This window comes from Thunnus albacares, chromosome 10 (genome assembly GCF_914725855.1).
Source record: "Thunnus albacares chromosome 10, fThuAlb1.1, whole genome shotgun sequence".
Classification (NCBI taxonomy): Eukaryota; Metazoa; Chordata; class Actinopteri; order Scombriformes; family Scombridae; genus Thunnus; species Thunnus albacares.
Window position 1 is genome coordinate 31,686,733 of NC_058115.1, and position 21,141 is coordinate 31,707,873.

Genomic DNA, 21,141 nt, shown 5'->3' on the forward strand with positions numbered 1-21,141 from the left:
GCCACATTTAAGATGACAGCCAGTCTTTCTATCTTTGTTTGTGATTTTGCTGTCAGGAGTCCAGACCGTACGTCACTGCGATGGAGTTCAGATATATGTCCTGCTGTGGCCTTTTAGTCCCTCTGGGATTCAACTTAACACACGTTTTCCAAATGATTTAAGGGCCCAGACTTCAGGCCGTGATGAGTTTATGCAGACTGAAAGGGGGAGAAAAGTTTTAAGTGACAGGGAGGTGGTGTCATGTTTCTTTAAAAGCACTCCAGAGTTGTGCTGAATTTCCTCAGGGCAGGAGTTTTTTTTTTTTTTTTTCTTTGTGTTGAGTCTATATCAATTTGCATATGACACTCCTCCTCTACTCAGATTGGCCAGGGCTCCGCTAACATGTGGAAACCCACATCCAAACTTCCTCAGTTGGAGAAAAACTTTCCTGAGTTGAGGAGGATGAACTGAGAGGCTGGACGCCAGCAGCTGTATGAGTGAGTAACAACAGCAGGCGGAGAGAGGCTGGTAGTGTTTGAAGAAAGACAGTGTGATATCTTAATTATAGGTTTTTATAATTGTATCTTGACCAGGTTTTTTTTTTTTTCTAGGCATTTACTTTACAAAACCAACAGTCTTCTTCTCTGGTTTGGATGTGGTTTTTTGTTTTGTGAAAAGGAAAATAAATTATCTTGAAGAAAAATTGGATTTGGATTAGTCATATGTTTGTGACAGACAGATATTTTTCACTTCTATTTCAAAAAAGAAGACAGTCTTAAAGTGACTTTTAAGTTATGTTTTTAGTGTTTTTTCTTTATAATTCAGATCAGTGATTTGTAAAAATGTCTGTTTAGCCAGTAGATTGGAGATTATTACCTCTCATCATTATGCTGCTGGCTCTGCTTCTGGTTCTGAATCTTGTCTCTGAGGCTCGTTCCTCTGAGCCGTCATCAATAACTATCCAGTACCGGGTTTGGGAGGAGCAGCCGGCGGGAACCCGGGTCGGCCGTCTGGTGGACGACCTTCGCCAGAGGGACGAAGGCGGTCCCCTGGAGAATTTCCAGGTTGTAGAGCACGGAAAAGCCCTTCCCTTCTCCGTCAGCACTCGAGAAGGGGTTGTCACCACCCAAGGCCGGTTGGACAGGGAGGAACTGTGCCGGGGGTCGGACCTGTGTGAGTTGGCCTTCAGTGTCCTCTACAGGAAAAGTGGCGCAGTGAACTGCCTGCGGGTTCGTGTGGAGGTAATGGACCTGAACGACCATAGTCCCAGCTTCCCCACTGCCCTGCAGGAAGTAGAGATCTCAGAGACAGCTAGCCTCAGAATGCGAATCCCTTTGGATCGCGCAGTGGATCCTGATGCAGGGCCAAACAGCCTTCAGACCTACTCACTGTCCGTCAACCAGCACTTTGCTCTGGATGTGACAGTTGCTCCAGGTGGGACAAAGCAGGCGGAGCTGGTGGTTATCAAAGAACTGGACAGGGAGGTTCAGGCCTCCTTCGACCTCACCCTGGTGGCATGGGATAAAGGGAACCCCCCCAGGTCTGGGAGCACATTAGTCCGTGTTAATATTCAGGACTCAAATGATAACAGCCCCACCTTTGAGGACAGCACTCCCACTGTGGAGCTGTCTGAGGATACGGCCCGTGGGACAACCATCATCAACCTCAAAGCCACTGACCCAGACCAGGGTGCCAATGGGGAAGTGGAGTATTCACTCAGTAAGCATACACATCCAGAGGTCCAGAGGCTCTTCTATGTAGATCCACAAAGTGGAGCTGTGAGTCTCAGAGCACCTCTGGACTATGAGCTCCAGCACTCTTATGAAGTGATCATACAGGCTCGTGATCACGGACCCAATGCAATTCCTTCACATTGCAAACTGCACGTCAAGCTAACGGATGTTAATGATAACGCACCTAGGATACACATGACCTGGACTCAGTCCAACTCACCTGTAGCGACTGTGCTGGAAGGAGCACCAGAGGATACTTTCCTTGCCCTGGTGATGGTCTCTGATGCAGATTCGGGGGACAATGGAAAAGTGAGAGCTCACATGCAGCCAGGATCCGGCCCTTTCCGCCTGAAACGGATCCATGGCGACAATTATATGATTGTAACTAATGGCAGCCTGGACAGAGAGAAGGTTATGCAGTATAACATCACGCTCCTTGCACAGGATTATGGAGATCCCCCACTGTCCTGTGTTAAACGGCTACCTGTTAATGTTCTGGATGAGAATGACAATGCCCCGGTGTTCTCCACCTCCCTCTATAAGGCTTCAATCAAAGAGAACAACGTGGCAGGCTACCACGCCCTCAAAGTAGAAGCTCATGATGCCGACCTGGAGTTCAGCGGCAGAGTGTCTTACTCCATACATAACTCCAGCAACCCAAAAACCCCCATGCAATCTTTCCATATTCACCCAACCAGTGGCATCATAAGTGTCCAGCGCCCTTTGGACTATGAGGAATCCAAAGCCTACTCTTTTATCGTGGAGGCCATTGACCAGGGTCATCCACCTCTTACAACCACCGCCACTGTGCAAATTGAAATCCAGGATGTGAACGACAACTACCCAGTCATCAAGGAGCCAAAACCCAGAAAGGGTTTGGCTACTTTAAGTGTACCTGTCAATGCAGACAAAGGGGAGATTGTGACCGAGCTGGGAAATGAAATAGAAGAAGGATCCGCAACTTTGCCGATCAGTCACTCAGTCAAAGAGGGATTTGATGGATTCCTCGCATCCACCATAAAGGCTGAAGACCCAGACTCGGGGCTGAATGGAAAACTCCAGTACCTGATTACTGATGGAAACCCTTATGGACTCTTCTGGTTGGATCAGGTTACAGGCCAGCTGTTTGTTAACACCACAAACGCTACAGCGCTCATTGGGAAAACCTTTAAAGTGGAGATTACAGTGTCTGACATGGGCACTCCCAGCCTGGCCACCAAGGCGACGCTGGAGGTGACCTTCATCAACCTCAAGGACCATCTGAAGAACTCATCACCTGGTAACCGCGGGCAGCTCAGCTTCACCATGATGATGGCGATTTGCCTTGGCGCTACATGCCTACTGCTACTGCTAGCCATTGCTTTGGTGACGACGTTCTGTCGCCCTGAAAAACGGGACAACCGGGCTTATAACTGTAGACAGGCCGAGTCGACCTACACCCGCCACCCGCGGCGCCCGCAGAAGAACATCAGGAAGTCTGACATTCAGCTTATTCCCGTCATCAGGGGGCGAAAGGAGGAGCCTCCTGAGGATGACAGCGAAGCCCAGCCACTGGCTCCGCCTCCAGAGATGTCAGAGGATCATCAAACTGAGAGTCAGTACACCTTAACGCCATCAGTAATGAACGCAAGCTTCCATTCGCAAACCCACTCGGAAGGAGATCCCACTCAACCTCTCACCCAACACTGCAGAACGCTCCGCAAACCTGGAAATATCGAAATTGACGGCACTTTGCCTCTGACGCCAGCCACGTCATACCGGACTCTTCGGAAAGCCAGAAACCCTTCATCATCTTCCTCAGTCTCACATTCGAGCACCTTGAAGCGCCAGACTCAACCTAAAGTCGAAGAGGTAGAGCCGCTGTGTTCAGCATCCCAGGCGACTCTCAGGAGGCCGAGGACCTCGGAGGGACGAGGGGGGCACGACGCAGAACACCGGCAGATGCTTCGAAACCTGGTTCGAATGTCCATGGCTGCGTTTGCAGACTCCATCGAGCTTTCCTCAGCCTCCCCAGAGGTGCAGGTGAGTCCTGGTATCTTACCTCTTTCCAGCAATCACAGTATTTAATTTTTTACCTCAACACATCTTACAGCATTCACAAGATAAGACACAAGAGTATGAGTTGACCCAAATGCAATGCATGCTGGGAAGTGTGCAAACCAGCTTGATGTATTTTCTAACAAATTTTAATGTATTAGTTTTAATCAATGCTGAGTTTAAACTCAGTTTTATGTTACAAGATTTAAACTCATAAGTTCTGAAGTTCTTTTCAAGACAGAGAATATCAGATTTATGGCAAGTGGATTTCATAAATGTTTCCATTTACATTGCATTAATAATTATACTAAATTTGCATGTCTTAATATTTACATTCTCTGCTATAGCTTAAACATCAGGGCTAATGCACTGCTGCTGCTGGCGCTAATTTAAATGTAATTTAGTTCCATCTAAAACGTGTGATCACATTTATTTCAACATGTGCTTACAGTTAGTGTTGGAGTAATTAAGTCTCCCCCCTGCAGGCTTTGAGATTAATCTGAAGTGAAGTCCATTAGAGAGTAGAGATTAAGAATCCTCTCAACACACACACACACACACACACACACACACACACACACACACACACACACGCACTCATGCATGCACACATACACACACACACACATCAGCTTCCCTTACACTTTCCCAGCAGCCTCTCTGCTTTTTTAGCCTCCTGTATGATGACTTACTCAGACAGCCTGGAGGCTTGGGCCGGGTGGAGGTGTGTGTGTGTGTGTGTGTGTGGGTGTGTGTGTGTGTGTGTGTGGGTGGTTGGGGAGGAGGGAGGGGGGGTATAACTAGCTGACGGATGACTGTGAAGCCAAAAAGCAGAGAGTTTATTCAGGTGCTCATGTGTCACTGACAGTAATCCGTCTCAAGAAACTGTCCTTTGACAGTCCTTTTTACTGAATATCACATATCAGATTCATATTGAAACCAGGAGAGGAGGGGGGTGGGGTGCGTTGCGCTCCTCTTATTCTCTGTAGGATGGGGGGGGGTCCGAGGAGGGTGAGGGGGGGGTGAAGCCGGCCAAAGTAAGCAGTGATGTGTTTGTGGTGTAAGATAACACCACTCTGACACGCTGCTCTGTCACTTATAAATGACCCAAAATCACTTTTACTGAGTTGAGCTGCAGCAGGAGGAAAGAAAAACAGCTCAGACTAAAAACAGCAACTCAAAGTGCAGAGCAGGATACTGACCCCGAACAGATACACACATTTAACCATTACAGTCAGACCGCAGTGACAGTAACACACAACAAAATTAAAGAGTTTTCCAAAACCTATCAATACATATCCTGATATATCTTATTCCTCTGTGCCATGGAGCTCCATTGTTGTCTAAAAACCATTAAAAACACATCAGTGAGCCACACCGCTGCACTGGGTGACATGTTCCTTCATTGCCATCACCAACAAACACACTGTACTTTATTTTGACTCAGTCCCACACAGTGTCCTGCTGCCGGTTACTCACTCGAGCAATAAATGTGGATTAATCTGCCACTGAGAAAAGTCCCCAACAAATGCAATAGTTCTTCCTGTTTGAGTAACGTTAACTAAAAACCACAGTGACCGGCTGTTTTAGGAAATTACCGAACCTTTTAAAAAATTAAACTTGACTTGTTTTTAAAGATTTATATCCTCAGTAGAATCTAGAAGGCTTAGACCTGAATGCTAACACGTTGTTAGTCTCTTCATGGGATTTGTTGACCGTAACAGAAATATAGAATAACACCAGCAATATCCTTTAAAATTAAGCTTTATTTGACTGAATTCTTCCAATCTCTCATGACAGAAATACACTCAGAGGACACAGAGGCCGTAGTTTAGTAAAATCAAATTAGGAAAAGTTTAATGTGATTCATTCAGCTCATCTATGTGTTGGAGGGAATGTAGACAGAATCAGACCCTGATATACTTTTGGCATATGAAGTCATTAACTCATATTGGACCAGTAACACAAAGAAAAATGAAACAGAGAAAAGTCCCCCTTCAATGACCAAATAAAAAGGTGGAGCAAACCGGATGAAATGTGACTCAGAATATTAGAAATTTACATTTAATCAAAATTAAAGTAAAAGTAAAAATAAAAGTTCTGTGGGTTTGACCAATGCTCAACCAAAACATGAGTATGGACAGATAAAGCCACCGTTGGATGAGGATTAAACTTATTTAGATCTTCAAAACTTCCACATATATTTAATAAATGACCTAAATAACATTCATATACAACTGAATAATAATATAGTCGTATGAATTTGGCTCTTCGTGGCGTCAGAAACTCTTAAGATACTCTTGAACTGTAGGAGTGTTGTGCTGGAGGAAACACAGAACCGCGTCACTGAGGGCGAAAGTTGCTGCCAACGCCCAGCAGACAGAGAACAAAGAGCGCAGAGCCAGGTCCGACATCCTCACGTGAATCCCATTAGAGTGAGGAAGAGGCGTTTTTTCTTTTTACCCAGCATCCCCCTCTCCTCTACCCTCCCTATCGGCCCAGTTGGCACTCCTCTGGCTTCAGACGTTTCTCTCCTCCCTCGAGGTCGCAAGAGGAAGAGGCCTGCTGGACGCCTTGGAGGAGGAGGGGAGGGGGGGGATTTACTGTTCACCTCCACCTCAACACACACACACACACACACACACACACACACCTACCTCCTCCACTCGTCCATATTTCAGAGTCCATCCTGGAAGGAAATCGGCCAGAGAAGAATAGGCTTTTACGTAGAGGCCATTTCCTGTCTTTGCAGCAGCATGCACGTGCAAAAACACACAAATGTCATGCTAAAACAAAGTCATATATTAGCTTGCATGCACATACACACATACTAACCTTCCCTAATGTGTGTGTGTTTTTCCTCCCTGGTGTGCAGTGTGTATCCGCTATAACAACAGAGCTGTCAGCAGAAAACTCTGAGCAGTGAGACAGACGCAGCCGGTCAGTTCTCACACTGTAAAACTGAAAAAACAAAAGGAAAATGTTTATTCACTTTCTACCTGAGCATTGCTGAAATCAGTTTTACTCTTTGTTCAAACAGCTAAACAAACAGAGAGACACACTCACTGGTCCAGATAAATACAGCAACAAAAAAAAACAACAAAACTAAACAAATATCCAGGAGAGAATTTGTCCTGTAGAGGTCCAGAGATTGTAAGAGTTCAATATTTATTCAATCTGACTCCAGTATCAAATCCTATTATACATACACACACTGGCCACCTTATTAGGAACAGCTGGCAAATCTAATACAACAGCTCTGCCATAAATTCTATATTTACAAAGCTTCTACATTTTCAGTTTTTGTTGACATTGTCAGAAAGGTTTCAATTTCAACAGTCAAAAGTTTAAATTTGGTCTTTGGTTTAGTTGATTAGGGAATTAACGATAATTAATGACACCTGACATAATCTCTTTAACCAGCAGAACCAACTGTCAGCACCAGCTAAAAATGAAATGCCTGCTACCTGAATGTTTTTGTACTTTGCTCTTTGCCAATTAAAAAGAGGAATGTCAGCAAATTGTCGACCTCTTAGTGTTTTATCAACTTAAAATTACATCTCAAACTGAGCCAGTTCTTGACATCCAAACCTAAGAGATCCTTCAGAGGTATGAAAAGTTGCTCTTAACCCAAAAAGGACCCATGACTTGTCAACCTGTCATTAAAAACTACCACTATTACTACTACTGCACTCTGCCTGCTGAGCCTCAGCTGGTGATCCGTCAATGGCACAGTTGGCAGTTTGAACCCCACCAGTATGCTCTCAATGGTACCTAGCATGGTAGCTCGCTGCTACTGGTGTGAGAACGAGTGAATGAGTAGAATAATTCTGAAGCCCTTTTGCCCTTTCTCCACTTTTGAGGATGTTCATTTGGTTTAATTAATCTTCTAAAAGTCTTTAGATGACGTGTAAAGTCATAATTCTAACCATCTTCTCTCATCTTCCTCCCTGCAGCAGATCTCCCAGCTCCTCTCCCTCCTGCGTCAGGGTCAGCTGCAGCCGCGGCCAAACTTCCGCGGGAACAAATACTCTCATCGCACTGGCAGGTCAGTCTAACTCCTCCTCCTCCTCCTCCTCCTCCTCCTCTTCCTCCTCCTCCTCCTCCTCTTCCTTTTCTACTACAGCCACAGCACACAACCACAACAAAGCCAAACCAATAAGCTCCTTCTGCTTTCTAATTTGCCTTCTCAGATTGTATTTGTTTCAAGCCACCGTCTGTTCTAACCAGCTTTCATTTTGAAAGAATAATGAAGGTTGACCTCTAAATCTGACGTATTAACATTTACAAAACATATGTTTACTGTAATTTAAAGTTGCATTGTGGGAAAAGTCAGTCTGATCTGGTGGAAAATTTGTATTTTTGTATGAGAAATATGGGTACAAAAGGTAGTGAACAAACTTGACAAAACACAACTTAAACCAACAGTGATTTAACCCAAAATCTGAGCCTTTTTTAAAAAAAAATTAAATCACGTTGTTTCACAAATAGAAATTCATGATACTGTATGATAGAAAAATATACGCTTTTCATTTGTTTTTGAGTTTTTGAGACCATGTGACATTACATGTTTACATATAAAAGTAGTAGCAACATGGAAAAAGAAGGATTTTGTATCATTTACTGTTAAAAGTTCATTTCAATTTTACTGTCATTTTATATGTTGTGGTTCGTAAGACCATGTGATTTAAGACGGAGACAGACAGAGAGGCTGTCTTGTGGTTTTTTCTGTTTCACCACTAACACATTTCATGCTGTTGAAAGATCTGACGCCACAGCAAACATTTCAAAACATTCAGTTTTTACAGATAACGCTCAACCCCGCACCTGCGGCTGTTGGTGTACAATTTAAAGCATGTCAGTCATATCCTCAATATGCATTTTGTTGAATATTTTTGATGGGGCAGTACACTTACACAAGTCCCTCAACACAACCGCAGTCTCTTCCTGTTGACCTTGTAAAAAACTCCACTTGAGTTCAAAATAGACTGAAATCCTGACGAAAGAATCTCCTCCATCACTTTCTTCATCATCAGAGGTTTGTTTGGGAGCCAGCTGGCTGCAGGTCTCAGACTGTGTGATCACTGCTGCACTCTCTGATCAAAGCAGGCTGCCTCTGATACCAAGACAGACAGACATTAAGGAGGAATGCCACCTCTTATAAGAACTCACAGGTGTTTCTCTTGAACCGAGACAGTTCGGGTTGTGTTTGTGAGATCAGACAACTCTTGAATCGGGTGAACTTGCAGCAGGCTGGCGTCATTTTCCTGTGACTTCATCGAGGTAAACCCAGTCGTGCAGTCGTGCATATATGGTGCTGATCTACTGCACAACTTTACAATGCTTGGGGGCAGATTTATCACACGTGCTGCCTTCAGCTTTAACCTTAAACAAAGTAGTATTTTTAACCCAAATGACAATGCTTCCCTAAGCCTTTCCACTAAACCACAGCGTTGTCAGATGACATGGCATTAAGATAACACTGCCTATCGAGCCAGCGAGGCCTGCAGTTGTTTATTTTACCCTCAGCAGTGGACAGTGTGGATATAAGGCCTAGTCAAGCAGCTGGGTATCTGCTCTTTGCCTGGGTGAGAGAAGGAATTTAAAGGTAGTTTAAAAGTAAGTTAGGTCAGGTGTAGATTTATAGGCAGTCTGATAACCCACTGGAGGGCCTTGTGATTGGTCAAAACATCATTTAACATGAAGACTGGGCTCCCACAGGAATCCTCACCACAACTTTTGGCACATTTTTCTGTGTACTGGTCATGCTGGGGACTTGCTCTGGAGGGCACGGAGCAGAAATGTATTTTGTTTCTTGCACTGTAGTCACAGAAATAGACTTTTCCTTTTTCCACTTTTGGGGAAAATGTTCCTACATGTTTCCTATCAGGGTAAAAGCAGAGACAGAACGAGAGTATCAACCTTTCAAAGAGAACTTTTGCTTTTAGTCGATGAGGTGGTGAAAGGCAGAAGCTGGAGCCGATTAACGTCTTCCTCAGCGTTTCTGACCGACTGACCTTTCGTGACTGAAATAACAGCAACAGACAAACAGGACACAAAGTCAAACAGTCAATGTCACAGGAAGAGTGTCTCATAACCCCCAAAAGTGTGTGTGTGAGTGTGTGTGTGTGTGTGTGTGTGTGTGAGTGTATAGGCAGGTTATAGCAGCTCTATCTGAGTGATTCAGAGTCTCTGACAGGAAGCACCTACCTCCGCGTCACCTTGGCGATGAGATTAGATCTGACATCACCTGGACACATACAGGGCACTGTTTCAACACAAATATACACACACATTATACAAACACTTGACTGTACTTGTGAGGACTTGTGAGACTATATACTTTAGCAGCGAAAGATCAGCAAACAGTTGCATGAATCATTTTTTTCATTTGTGGGGATTTTGGAAGTCATCGACTAACAATGTGCTGCTGGTAAGACTTCAGACTTTTATTTCAGTCCAAACCACTTTTTGAAGTTTTTTTTTTTTTTCCATATCAGGAAAATGATCCATGAACACTTCATGAAGTAATTTGAACTAAAAAAAAAAATCATCTCACCTCACAGTCAGATAAGATTGTAATCGTCAGCACAGGAATACAGAAGGCTGTATGTTTACTCCTCTCTGAGATCACCTTTATCTCACTGGCACTTCTTGTCTGAGCCTGCCGGCAGTCACACTCTGATACTATGAGTGTGTGTGTGTGTGTTTGTGGTTATCAATGGATTTGTCACAGGAAACCTCAGGCATTTTATCTACATCAAACCTTTGGCCTCGTATCTTTAGATTAACACTGGAGTTCTGTCTGGCTCCTATCAGCACAGGTTTAGAGACGATCAGACTTGACTCTGTGTGCAGATAAAAGAAAGCTTTAAGTGTCCATTTCTATTATCTGTAAATTCTTATTCCACTTTAATAGTGTGTTTCAGGGTTTTCCTGCATAATCCAGGAAACAATACAGCAATTTTTTTCTTTTTCAAGTCTCATATCAAAACGTTTTCTTGAATCATACATTTTTTGCAAAGTTGTCTCAACCAAAGTAGTGAATTTCTTCGTCTTTTATCTTTCTAACACTCTGTTTTCTTCTCCATTTCTTTTTCTGTTATATTGTATTTTGTACAGATTGTAAATCCCTCTGAGATAAATTTATGATTTTAGGCTGAAAAAAAGTGACTATTTGATCAAAAAGCCTAATTATAGAGACGTCAGGTTTGTGAGAAAACAAACACACAGGCTTCATTCAGATGTATGTTGATGTGTTTGATTTAGACTGAGGATTCATGAAAGTTTAAGGAGTATTGATCCTTTCTGTGTTTGTTGGAGAAATGTGTCATTTCTGATGCCATCTGACAGTTGTGTGTGTGTGTGTGTGTGTGTGTTTTGGACAGATATGGAGGTCAGGACTGTTCTGATTGGCAGAGCACTAAAGACAGCGGACATGGCGAGAGTGAGGCTGGAGACGTGGACTGGGAACCAGGAAGAGACTCACCCATTGACCTGCAGCTGGAAGAGGGACTCAACAACCTGCTCAACAACCCTGGTACACACACACACACACACACACACACACACACACACACACACACACAAGATTCATAAATGCTAAATGCTAACGGGGGCTAACAGACTCCTGGGCTGCTGCTTTGAGATCACAAGCAACAATCTATATGCAACACTTTCCCACTTCCGGTGTAAACAGGAAGTTAAAAGACAATTAATGGAGTTTGAGCTCGTTGTTGCTGAAATGTGTCAATAATGGACAATCTTAATGTTAAATGTTGCAAAGCGACAGACAACTTAGATCATATTGAGTTATAAGGTTGTTGAAAAAGTTGAAAATTTGAGTTTGTTTCTAATGCAGCGATGTCAAGTTCACGTCTTGTCCTTTCCTCATGCAGACACATAGGAAATGTGATTATATACAGCAAAACAAAAGGTTAAATGCTAATTTGATACGCCAGAATTAAATCCTCCAACATGCCTTTCAGTACTGTGGACAGCGCCACTCGGCCAGATGTGTCAGTTATTAATGTCATTCTTGCAAATCACTGATTAATTCAGCTTTATGTGCAGCAAACTTCAATACTGAATAGAAAATAATCCAAACATGCAAATAGCACAAAGTGTTGTCATCATAAAAATAAATAAGCTACAGTATAGGTCTACTTATCAGACTTAGACATTTCTGATTTTATTGTTATTTGCACTATAGACTGTTCTCACCTTGCAGCCCTTTTATCTTAAATATCCTATATGGTCTATAGGTGAAGCAGTTTAAATCACAATAAAGGAAATACATTTCTGTTACCACCAGAGATAAAAATAACTCCGCAGACGCAGGGATATATAGACTGGGGGGAAATCCCCACAACCTCCCCTGGTTAATTGCACCCTGGGTGTGACTGAGTTTCGCGGCGACCTCCTGGAGAAATTCTTTGATTCGACAAGACAAAAGCAGCTGAACTTTGACCCCTGTAGAACATACAGACTGGTCACTTACAATGGACACACACTGACAAATGTAAGAAAACAGGAAGAAAGCAGGAAATAACACAGTGGCATGTTATGCATCCACATCCATCCACCCACACACTCCACTCATCAGGGGTTTATTCTTACAACTCATAATGTTCTGAAGATTTAACTGTAAACATGTTTTTATGGCAGAAAATTCATACTAATAATTCCACATTTTTTACTTTGGAAACAAGTGCAAGTATATTTTATCTTATAGTATTCAATATAGAGCAAATAATTTGCCAATAGTCATTTATTACAGTAATGGAAAAGAAAGAAAATTAAACCAGACTGACAGCACTAACATTTATAGTTACAAGTTTGTAGCATAAACTCATTAGAATCAGTTCAAAACATTCACAGTAGTTTTGATCACAAAGGTAACACTAATTCACTAATTACATATTATCAGTCTAAAGAGTATTAGTATGTTTTTAGCATATGTAACTTGATAGTGTTATTAGCATTACAGTGTTATTGTATTTGACTGTAATTACCATGAGTTTTACTCGTATGTTAGCATGATAGTGTTAGCATGTTCGGATAATAGTGTTGTCATATTAGTGTTATTATTTTTGTTAGATTTCCATGTTAGTTATGTTATTGTTTTTTATAGCATGTTTGGTCTGTTTTGGTCTCAATACTCCAAAAACACTGCATGACAGTGTTATTAACATGTTATTACAGGTTAGCAAAAAAGTTTTAGCTTGTCAATGTTATTATGTTAGTGTTAGTTTGTTAGTAAAATAAGCAAAACAGTTATCTTCATGTTAGCATTAGCACTTCTATTTTATTAGCATCTCAGTGTTATTATGTTATTAGCATGTTAGCCTTTCCAAACTCCAGAGACAGCAGACGATTCACGATAGTGTTATTAGCATGTACATTTTATTAGCATGTTAGCATTATTAGTATATCATCTATAACAGGGTTATTAGTGTGTTAGTGTTATCAGTTGTTTATGTTATTAGCATGAGTGGTGTTATGTCTTTTTTATTATTAATCATATGAACTTTAATAATAATAATAATAATAATAATAATAATAATAATAATAATAAACAATAAAGTTACAAAGTGCTTTACATTGTTAAAACATTTAGGCTAAGTACTAAGATTAAGCAGTACTCAGACATTTAAAATAAAATAAAATAAACCAGAATAAAATACCCCTAGTATAAGATTAATAATAATGATATTCATCATAATAATAATAATAATATTAATGATAGTGATACAAAAATTATACAATAATCAACAGTGGTAATAAAATAAATAAGACATGCTGGAAGTAAAACAGTGTGGTAGGCCTATCGATTAAATAAGGGCCTTTCTAAAAAGATGTCACTGATTCTGATTTAACATGTTTTCAATGCTGTCGAGACAGAAAACTTTTTCAGATCATGTTTGTTAAAACAGTTTTGGCTCTAGTCAGTTGACTCTTCGCCATGTAAAACCAGACTGTGAAGTAAAGTCAGTGGGTGGGTCCATGACGTCTGGATTTGTGTCTTTTTTTATCTTTGAACCATGACTACCATCTTTATCAAAGTTTAAATAGGAGGATTGCCAAACTTTAAACACACATAAGACTCTTTGTTAATCTGGGAATTCCACGGCTGTATGTAGGCCAGCACTCGTTTGTGTCTGGGTCTGTGAAGTACCGTAGGTGTGTGTGTTAAACAGCTTCTTCCTGGTATTGTGGTGGTCAGAGCCTCTGGGGAAGTGGAGGGATTTATTGCCTGATGATGGTAGAGCGAGCTTCACAAAAAAAGGAGTGAGTGGGAGTACGTATTGTGTAGGTGCGCGTGATGCTTGACTCACCTCTACCCCGCAGGCTCTATTATCGTGTAACTTACACCGGAGTAGTAAAGTGACAGATCTGTATGAGTAAGTGTTGAATCTTTGATGAAGCCGTCGGGGCAACACATTCCTCTCTCTCTCTTATTTTTCCGACCTGAAACTTCTCTTCTTTGCTTCTTCTTCAAGACTGTCATGATGAATCACACACACACACACACACACACACCCTTTTGTTCAAGTCTGAAGATGATATTATAGGTGTTGAGGGCAGAGCGGCTCTATGTATGACAGCGTGTGTGTTTTCTCCTTTTGTTGCTGGGAATTTGATCCTGTTTCCAGGCTTGTAAAGTATAAATTCATGATACTGTTTTGTCACATTTTAATTTTATGTTTTTTATTACAGTTGGACATGTCTGTAAGGAAGTGATTCATCACATTTTCTGTGTAACTGAAGTAGAAAAGATCAACAAAATGTTTCTTTATCTTTAAAAAAAAACACAAATATATAGTTTCATTTTTACAAAAGGCTTAGTAATTTCCTGGAACGGCTGGGCAATGTAGTTTTTAGAGAACATTACTCAAACAGGAGGAAATTCTCAGCGGACTATTCTCAGCGGCGGATGAATCCACATTTGGTGCTTTAGGGAATATTTCCAGCGTTTGTGGGATTGAGTCAAAATAAACTAAATTGTAAAGTGTGTGTTGCATGATAATGAAGGAACATGTCACCCCAGTGCAACGGTGGAGAGGAATAATATATATACCAGGCTTTGATACACACACACACACACACACACACACACACACACACACACACACACACAATACTTATCTTTTCATGAGGCTGCAGCATTAACAAATTGTGGCTGCAGATCTAAAGTGAATGTCTGAGTTGCAGTTATCTGTGAATTTTACTTGCATATGTTAAAAGCTACACCTACAAATACATTTGATTATTGATTTGACAGTAAAGAAAGACGGTATTCAGTACTGGAATTATATTTGATAAAATCCTATCAAACAGTCCTGTGTTTCTCTGTCGTGCTCCAGTTTATTTAGAGGCTCAGAGCTGAACCTGGACCTTTAGATAAAATGGATAAAGTGAGGTTTAATTCACAGGTTAAACACAGAGACAGAGATTAATGTCTCTCAGCTCTCAGAGCTGAAACTCGATGCGTTCAGTAATTTAAAGAGGATTTAGTGTTTGGTGGCTCTGTGGTCAAATGCTGCCAAAACAAAGGAAGGAAAAGAGGGAAGGGGGTTTAACTATGGGGGCGGTTTATACCACACCGGGTGTAAGCGAGCATGAATGTGTGTGTGTGTTAGGAAGGTAATGCTCTGCATCTGGTTATGGTTAGATGAAGCAGACCGCAGAGTTTCAGCAGGCTGATCAGAGCTGAGAGACAGAAATATTCTACTTCTTACTCCACTACATTTATCCGTCCGTATCCAGGGAAAATGTAAACTTTTAAACATCATCTAAAGAGCTTTAAAGGATTTACTCAGCCTTAAGAGGAGCAACGTTTGACTCAAATCACCCTGTTGTCAGTGATTAACACTCCAATATGAAGCGTTAACCTTTGAGTACATTTTCCTTTGAATGCTTCTTTGCTTTTATTTAAATACAATTTAAATCCAGAATTCTATTTTTCTACTTTTACTTAAGTATAAAACAAGAGAAAGCAGACAGGAGATCCAGCTTCAGGTTTTCAAAATAACACGTCTAAGCATAAAAACAAGAAAGGTAAAAATAAAGTAGTATGCAGACATGATTCGGGGTGGGTTTTCTGTATATCAGAGGATGCACTAAGGTGTTTATGGGGTTGATATATAGTAAAGTCTCAAATAAAAATGACATTTGAACACAAACTTTTAAAGTGCATTACAGGTGGAAACTGTCTGCGCTGACAGGTACTTTTTTCCAGAAAAGTGCCAAACTTAAGATCCCAAATTTTGGAAATGTATCTGAAATGGTCTTTGGCCCAAAACATGCATCTTAATACAAGTCTCCATGTACACAAGTAGAACTTGACGACCATTTAAATCACTAAAAACTCAGATAATCAGAGTCTTGTTTTGAAAATCAATGAGTATATAAACAGTATGACTGGACTGGTCACTGTACTCGATATTGTACTTTCTATTTTAAATGTAGTTTTATTTCTCCATGTGTGACCGCTCCCTGAAATGCCTGTTTATAGTCTATGATGTTGTATTTTCTGCGCACATGTGATGCACTTTATAATTTTGGTTTTGAAAGGAAATAGAAATAAAGTTTAATACTTCCTCATGATTCACAGTTTCTCTCTTGAAGAATAATTCTAATTTATTACGATTTTGTTCATATTTTTGGTGTTTTGGACGTCATTTCTATTGGATATGATCATATTGTATCACAGTGACAGTGTGTTGTAAATTCTACTAACTTCTGTCTGACCTACAGTTCCTCTCGTGTGTAATGAGTGATTATGCTGCACTCACTTTCACTTTTATCGCCAAATAAAGTGCTTTAGATAATCTGGATAAACTGTCGGTTTGTTTACAACTTGTCTTGATTGTCTGCCGGACTTCTTACTCATTTATTTTTTTCACTGCTTCGGCTTATCTCACCCTCCACATCAGACGAACTGATCCCAACAACGTGAAGAAAAGATCTTTCACGGTTTGTAGATTAAATTAGATCAGATCACGCTTGAGAGGAAATCAAGTGGTTGCACAAACATAACGAGACACAGCGAGGAAAAAAAACAGGATATAAACAGGAGATAATGAGGATAAGGTCAGAGAAAATAGGGTGTTAGGTATGTAGGAAATTGAATTTTTTTTCACATTTTGAGCAGTAGACAGCGTGTTTTACAGTAAATGAATAAATGAAATGAGACGTATAATCATCTCGGCTCTGTTTGTATGTGACTCATACACTTGGCTTTTGTGTGTTTTGCTCAGACACACCCGGCGTTTATGCCTCTGAAAGTGACTGGAATGTCAGACTGGAGGTTGGAGGGGTTTTTTTTTTTTTTTTTTTTTTTTTTATGGCAATGTGGACGTGATGTGTCGCCGTATGTTCGGAGCGCGCAGGACGCCATGGATGGCAGGAAATGCCTGTTGACAGCAGCCAGATAAAACCACTGTGCAGTTTCCTCCTCCTGTTCCTGCCTCGTCTTCGTCCAACAGTCAGATACTTGATCTGTAATCTGCTTCTGTAACAGTGGAAAGGTGTATCAGGACAGTCTGTAAATATCCGATCAGAGAGTTTTTAAATGAGTCTCTTAGCAGGAGTCGTGCTTTTTACTCAATCGATTTTTATCTTTTTTCTTTGCGGTTTGGTAGCCTATCTTTAAAGAACAGAAACTCTCTGAATCAAATTTGTTAAACGGTCTAGTGGGCTGATCCGTGAGTCACAGCTTAACCCAGCGTCCCTGTACACCGGACGGTTACAGCAGATAACCAGCTCGATTTCAGATGACGACTACCGCCCTTTGCACAGTGAATTCCAGCTTCTTCCTTCTGGACGGAGGTTTATATTCCCAAGGTGTAGAACAAAGCCGTATAAAAATAGCTTTGTTCCAGTAGCCTTCACTCTGATGAGTAAGACGTAGCACAGATGCTACAGAAGCAACGTTTATTTATTTATTTTTTCACCTTGTATTTTACCTTCTTTATTCTAATGTATTTTAGTGTTTTTTTACCGTTATTTTTCTCTTTTTCAGTCCTGATTATTGGAGCCTTGAGCCCTTTATCTTGTTTGTCAGTTGTCCTACTGTAAACCAAATCTACCTTCAGGTGCAAATAAATAAAGTAACCTGGAGTCTTGTTGCACACATCCGGTTGTATCGGACACATTTCAAACAGACAAACAAACCCTTGAAGGAAGAACAGATGTTAAAATCACAAACACTCAACAAAACTGGGACTTGTGAGACAAGATTTGGAATTTTTAAAAAACTTGATCCTGTTGTGAGGTCTAAATCTTAAGTCCAACTAGTGTTACCCAAAGGCTGCAAAACTAATAACACACATTGATGATTGTGCTATTCTTAGATGCTTTCACACCAAACTTCTTTAGTTTTGGTTCAAACTAAACAAGTATGTTTAGCAATTTGGTTTGGTTTGTTTAAGCTGGTGAGAAAGTTATCAGTCAAACTCTGGTTGTGGTTTACACAACCGGACCAAGACCATCTGAAAAGGAGAGTCGGGGCGTTTTCAAACCTATAAGTTTTGCAAATTTTGGTTGCTTTGGTCCAAATCAGTGGATGAGTTGGTAAACGAAGTGGTCAGTTGTGTCTAGGGCGGGAGCAGGAACATAAATACAGGAAGAAAATCCTGAAGAAGGTCTTCTGGTCAAATAGCAAGAATGCAACATACTTCATTGATAGTCAAGGTCGGATCTCAATTCATTCTAGCTGCTAGCAACTGATGGTTTCCTGGCTATGGGAGGACACCTTGTAATTTGGTCGGATTGAGGTCGGATCGTGTTCCCACTTCCTCTAAAAGGTCTTTATAAGGTTGTTTTGGTTCACAGCCGAGTACGATTACTGTGTTCTGCCCAAACAAATTGCACCAAGGATGAAAACGAACCAAAGTCCAATTCAACCAGACGAAACAAGTCTGAACATGCCCTCAGTCCTTCCAAGTGAACTCATGTGTTTCATTTGTGGTGTGAAACTGAGCACAGGATTTAATGGTAGTGATTTTAGCATTGAAGTCTACTATTAAATCCATCTGCTGGCTGTGAACTGTCAAGAGAGCGATCATACAAGTGATGCTCTAACTGACCTTAGAGCAGCACCAGTAGTGGAGTTTAAAAATACAAAGTTTGTCCTGAGGGTGGCGTTAAGAGGAAAGGTCACAGGGTCATTAAAGTCAAAAGGGTCCATCCTCTGGGGAGCATGAATATTATAAATAAATTTCATGGAAATCCGGTCAGTAGATCCTGAGAAACAGAATGATATTCTGGACCAAAGTGTAGGATGAATTAATCTATGATATCCTCAAATTATTATTCTTATTATCAATTTATTAGGATTTTTCCCACATAAATTATTTGATTGTTTAATTCCCATCAATTTTCCAATGTCACATCTTCAACTTCCTTGTTTTGTCCAACCAAAAGTCCAAAACCCAAAGATATCCAATTTACAAGGATATAAACCGCACAAAAGCAGGAAATCCTCACATTGAAACAGCTGGAGCCGCAGAAAGTAGACTGAAACGATTAATTGATTATCAAAATTGTGTATATTCATTTTTGGTCAATCAATCATTTCAGTACTTGAACCATTCTGACAGGCTGTGCTTATGTGAAGGCAACTATGAACAATACAGTTCAAGCATCTTATGTAGATCTCTCCTTCTCTCTCTGTGTGCAGATGACGTCTTCTCGGAGGTCAACGATCCGTCCTGGATGGCCAGACTCTCCCTCCCGCTCTCTGGCGATTACCATGACAACGTTTTTGTCCCCAACGGGCCTCCGTCCCCTGACGATGAAGTCCTGCCCCGGGAGGGCTTGGATTCCTCCTCCTTCTCCACCTTCGGTAAAACAAAAACAGCTGTTTGCTAAAGAAGGAAAATTACTGTTGATCTCTTAAAGTATAATTAGAACAGTTAAAGCTACTCAGTTACTTTGTCAATAAAGTTGGTCTGAATAATTGTAAATATTAATGTAAAGATGCATAATTTTGTGAAAAATTTGTACCTATCTCCCACCCATCCTTTTCAAGGTTAATGTCATGTTTTGTCACTACAATAATGTGACAAAAACTTGGGACTATATGGATTCAATTGATGCAGTTTTTAAATGCTGGCCAAATGAATAACCCCCAAAAACAAAAAGACAAAACACAACAAAATTTGGTCATTTTTCAAAGAAAAAAACTTAAAAAAACTTGTAGATTTGTTACCAAAATAAGAGATATCATATTTCGTACAATGATGTGTGGTTTCAACTAATTACTTTGCTCATTATCGATTAATATTCAGTTTATATTCTTGAGTATTTGATGACTTGTTTGGACTATAAAATATAATAATAATAATAGTGAGTCCATTGCAACTTTCCAGAGCCAAAGTTGACTTAGTCACTTGGTTGCGAAGCCGCTTTTTGTCTAAAACTCAAATGTTTATCATGAAAGACTAAAAAAAAAGAGCTGATACTCAGCTGATATTCATATATGAGAAGCTGCAACCACGAAATATTTGTTATTTCTGTTTAAAAACAATGATTTTTATTATTAAAACAGTTGCTGTTTCATTTTCTGTTGGTCAACTAATCAAATAGCTTTCTAATTATAGCAGCTCAGAAAAAGAAGCAGATTGACACCTCCCTTCCTCTTCCTCTTCTCAGGTAAAACACCGGAGAAGGACGGTCCACTGGGGGGGACCCTGCTGTCGGAGGTCAGCACATTGTTTGAGATGCTGATGACACAGAAGGCCGACGCCCATCCCGGCCCCCGGCCCGACGTCCTGTATCGACTCTCCGCCGCGTACCGGCGCTCGCTGGGACTTGACGGCGCCGCACCTGCTCCAGGCAACACAGCAAGGAACTCTGGGAACACTGAGAAGAGGCCTGGCCTTGCTGCACCCTCAGGACTTTATCAATAAGTGTTCAATAAATATCTGTTCACTGAACACTGGAAGTAACACTGAGATGCAGCTCGGATACGAAAGTTACAGAAACAGTTTCACAAGTGTTTGTGAGTGGCATGTTGGGATTTTAGAGGCATTATGTGATAAAATACTTCAATATGATTTAAAACTGTAAATAAAGCCACTATTCAATTGTTATCGTAGAGTTCTATAACATATCAGACTCACAGTGGACAGTTTTAAAAAAACAACAAAAAAAAGGATAAAAATCGATCAGATATTGTCTTTTTTATTCCACACATTCTTCTTCCTTGTCAAAACCTGGTGCCTACGTTACCCACAATGCAACTCGATTCACTCTTCTGTAATAGCGGCTAACGTAGCCTGGAGCTGCTAGCCTCAAGCAGAGATGAGGAGCTACAGACGTCTGCTAACGTCACTTCTTTCTAACTCCACACCTCCAGATTAGCTTCATGTTCAAACTCGTAGTC

At 40.9% G+C, this 21,141-nt stretch overlaps 1 protein-coding gene across 2 annotated transcripts; it reads left to right on the forward strand.

Moving 5' to 3' along the window:
• The first annotated feature begins 45 nt into the window (after positions 1 to 45).
• pcdh12 (protocadherin 12) lies at positions 46 to 20,848 on the forward strand. 2 transcript variants are annotated; one of them, XM_044362884.1, is made up of 5 exons: positions 46 to 3,734; positions 7,709 to 7,797; positions 11,138 to 11,289; positions 19,435 to 19,599; positions 20,409 to 20,848. In XM_044362884.1, the coding sequence occupies exons 1-5, from the start codon at positions 867 to 869 to the stop codon at positions 20,663 to 20,665; spliced, it is 3,531 nt and encodes a 1,176-aa protein (XP_044218819.1). In that variant the 5' UTR covers positions 46 to 866; the 3' UTR covers positions 20,666 to 20,848. The 2 variants fall into 2 exon arrangements, with proteins under 2 accessions (XP_044218819.1, XP_044218818.1); XM_044362883.1 differs by having other exon boundaries at positions 48 to 3,734; positions 7,706 to 7,797.
• Positions 20,849 to 21,141: the final 293 nt, after the last annotated feature.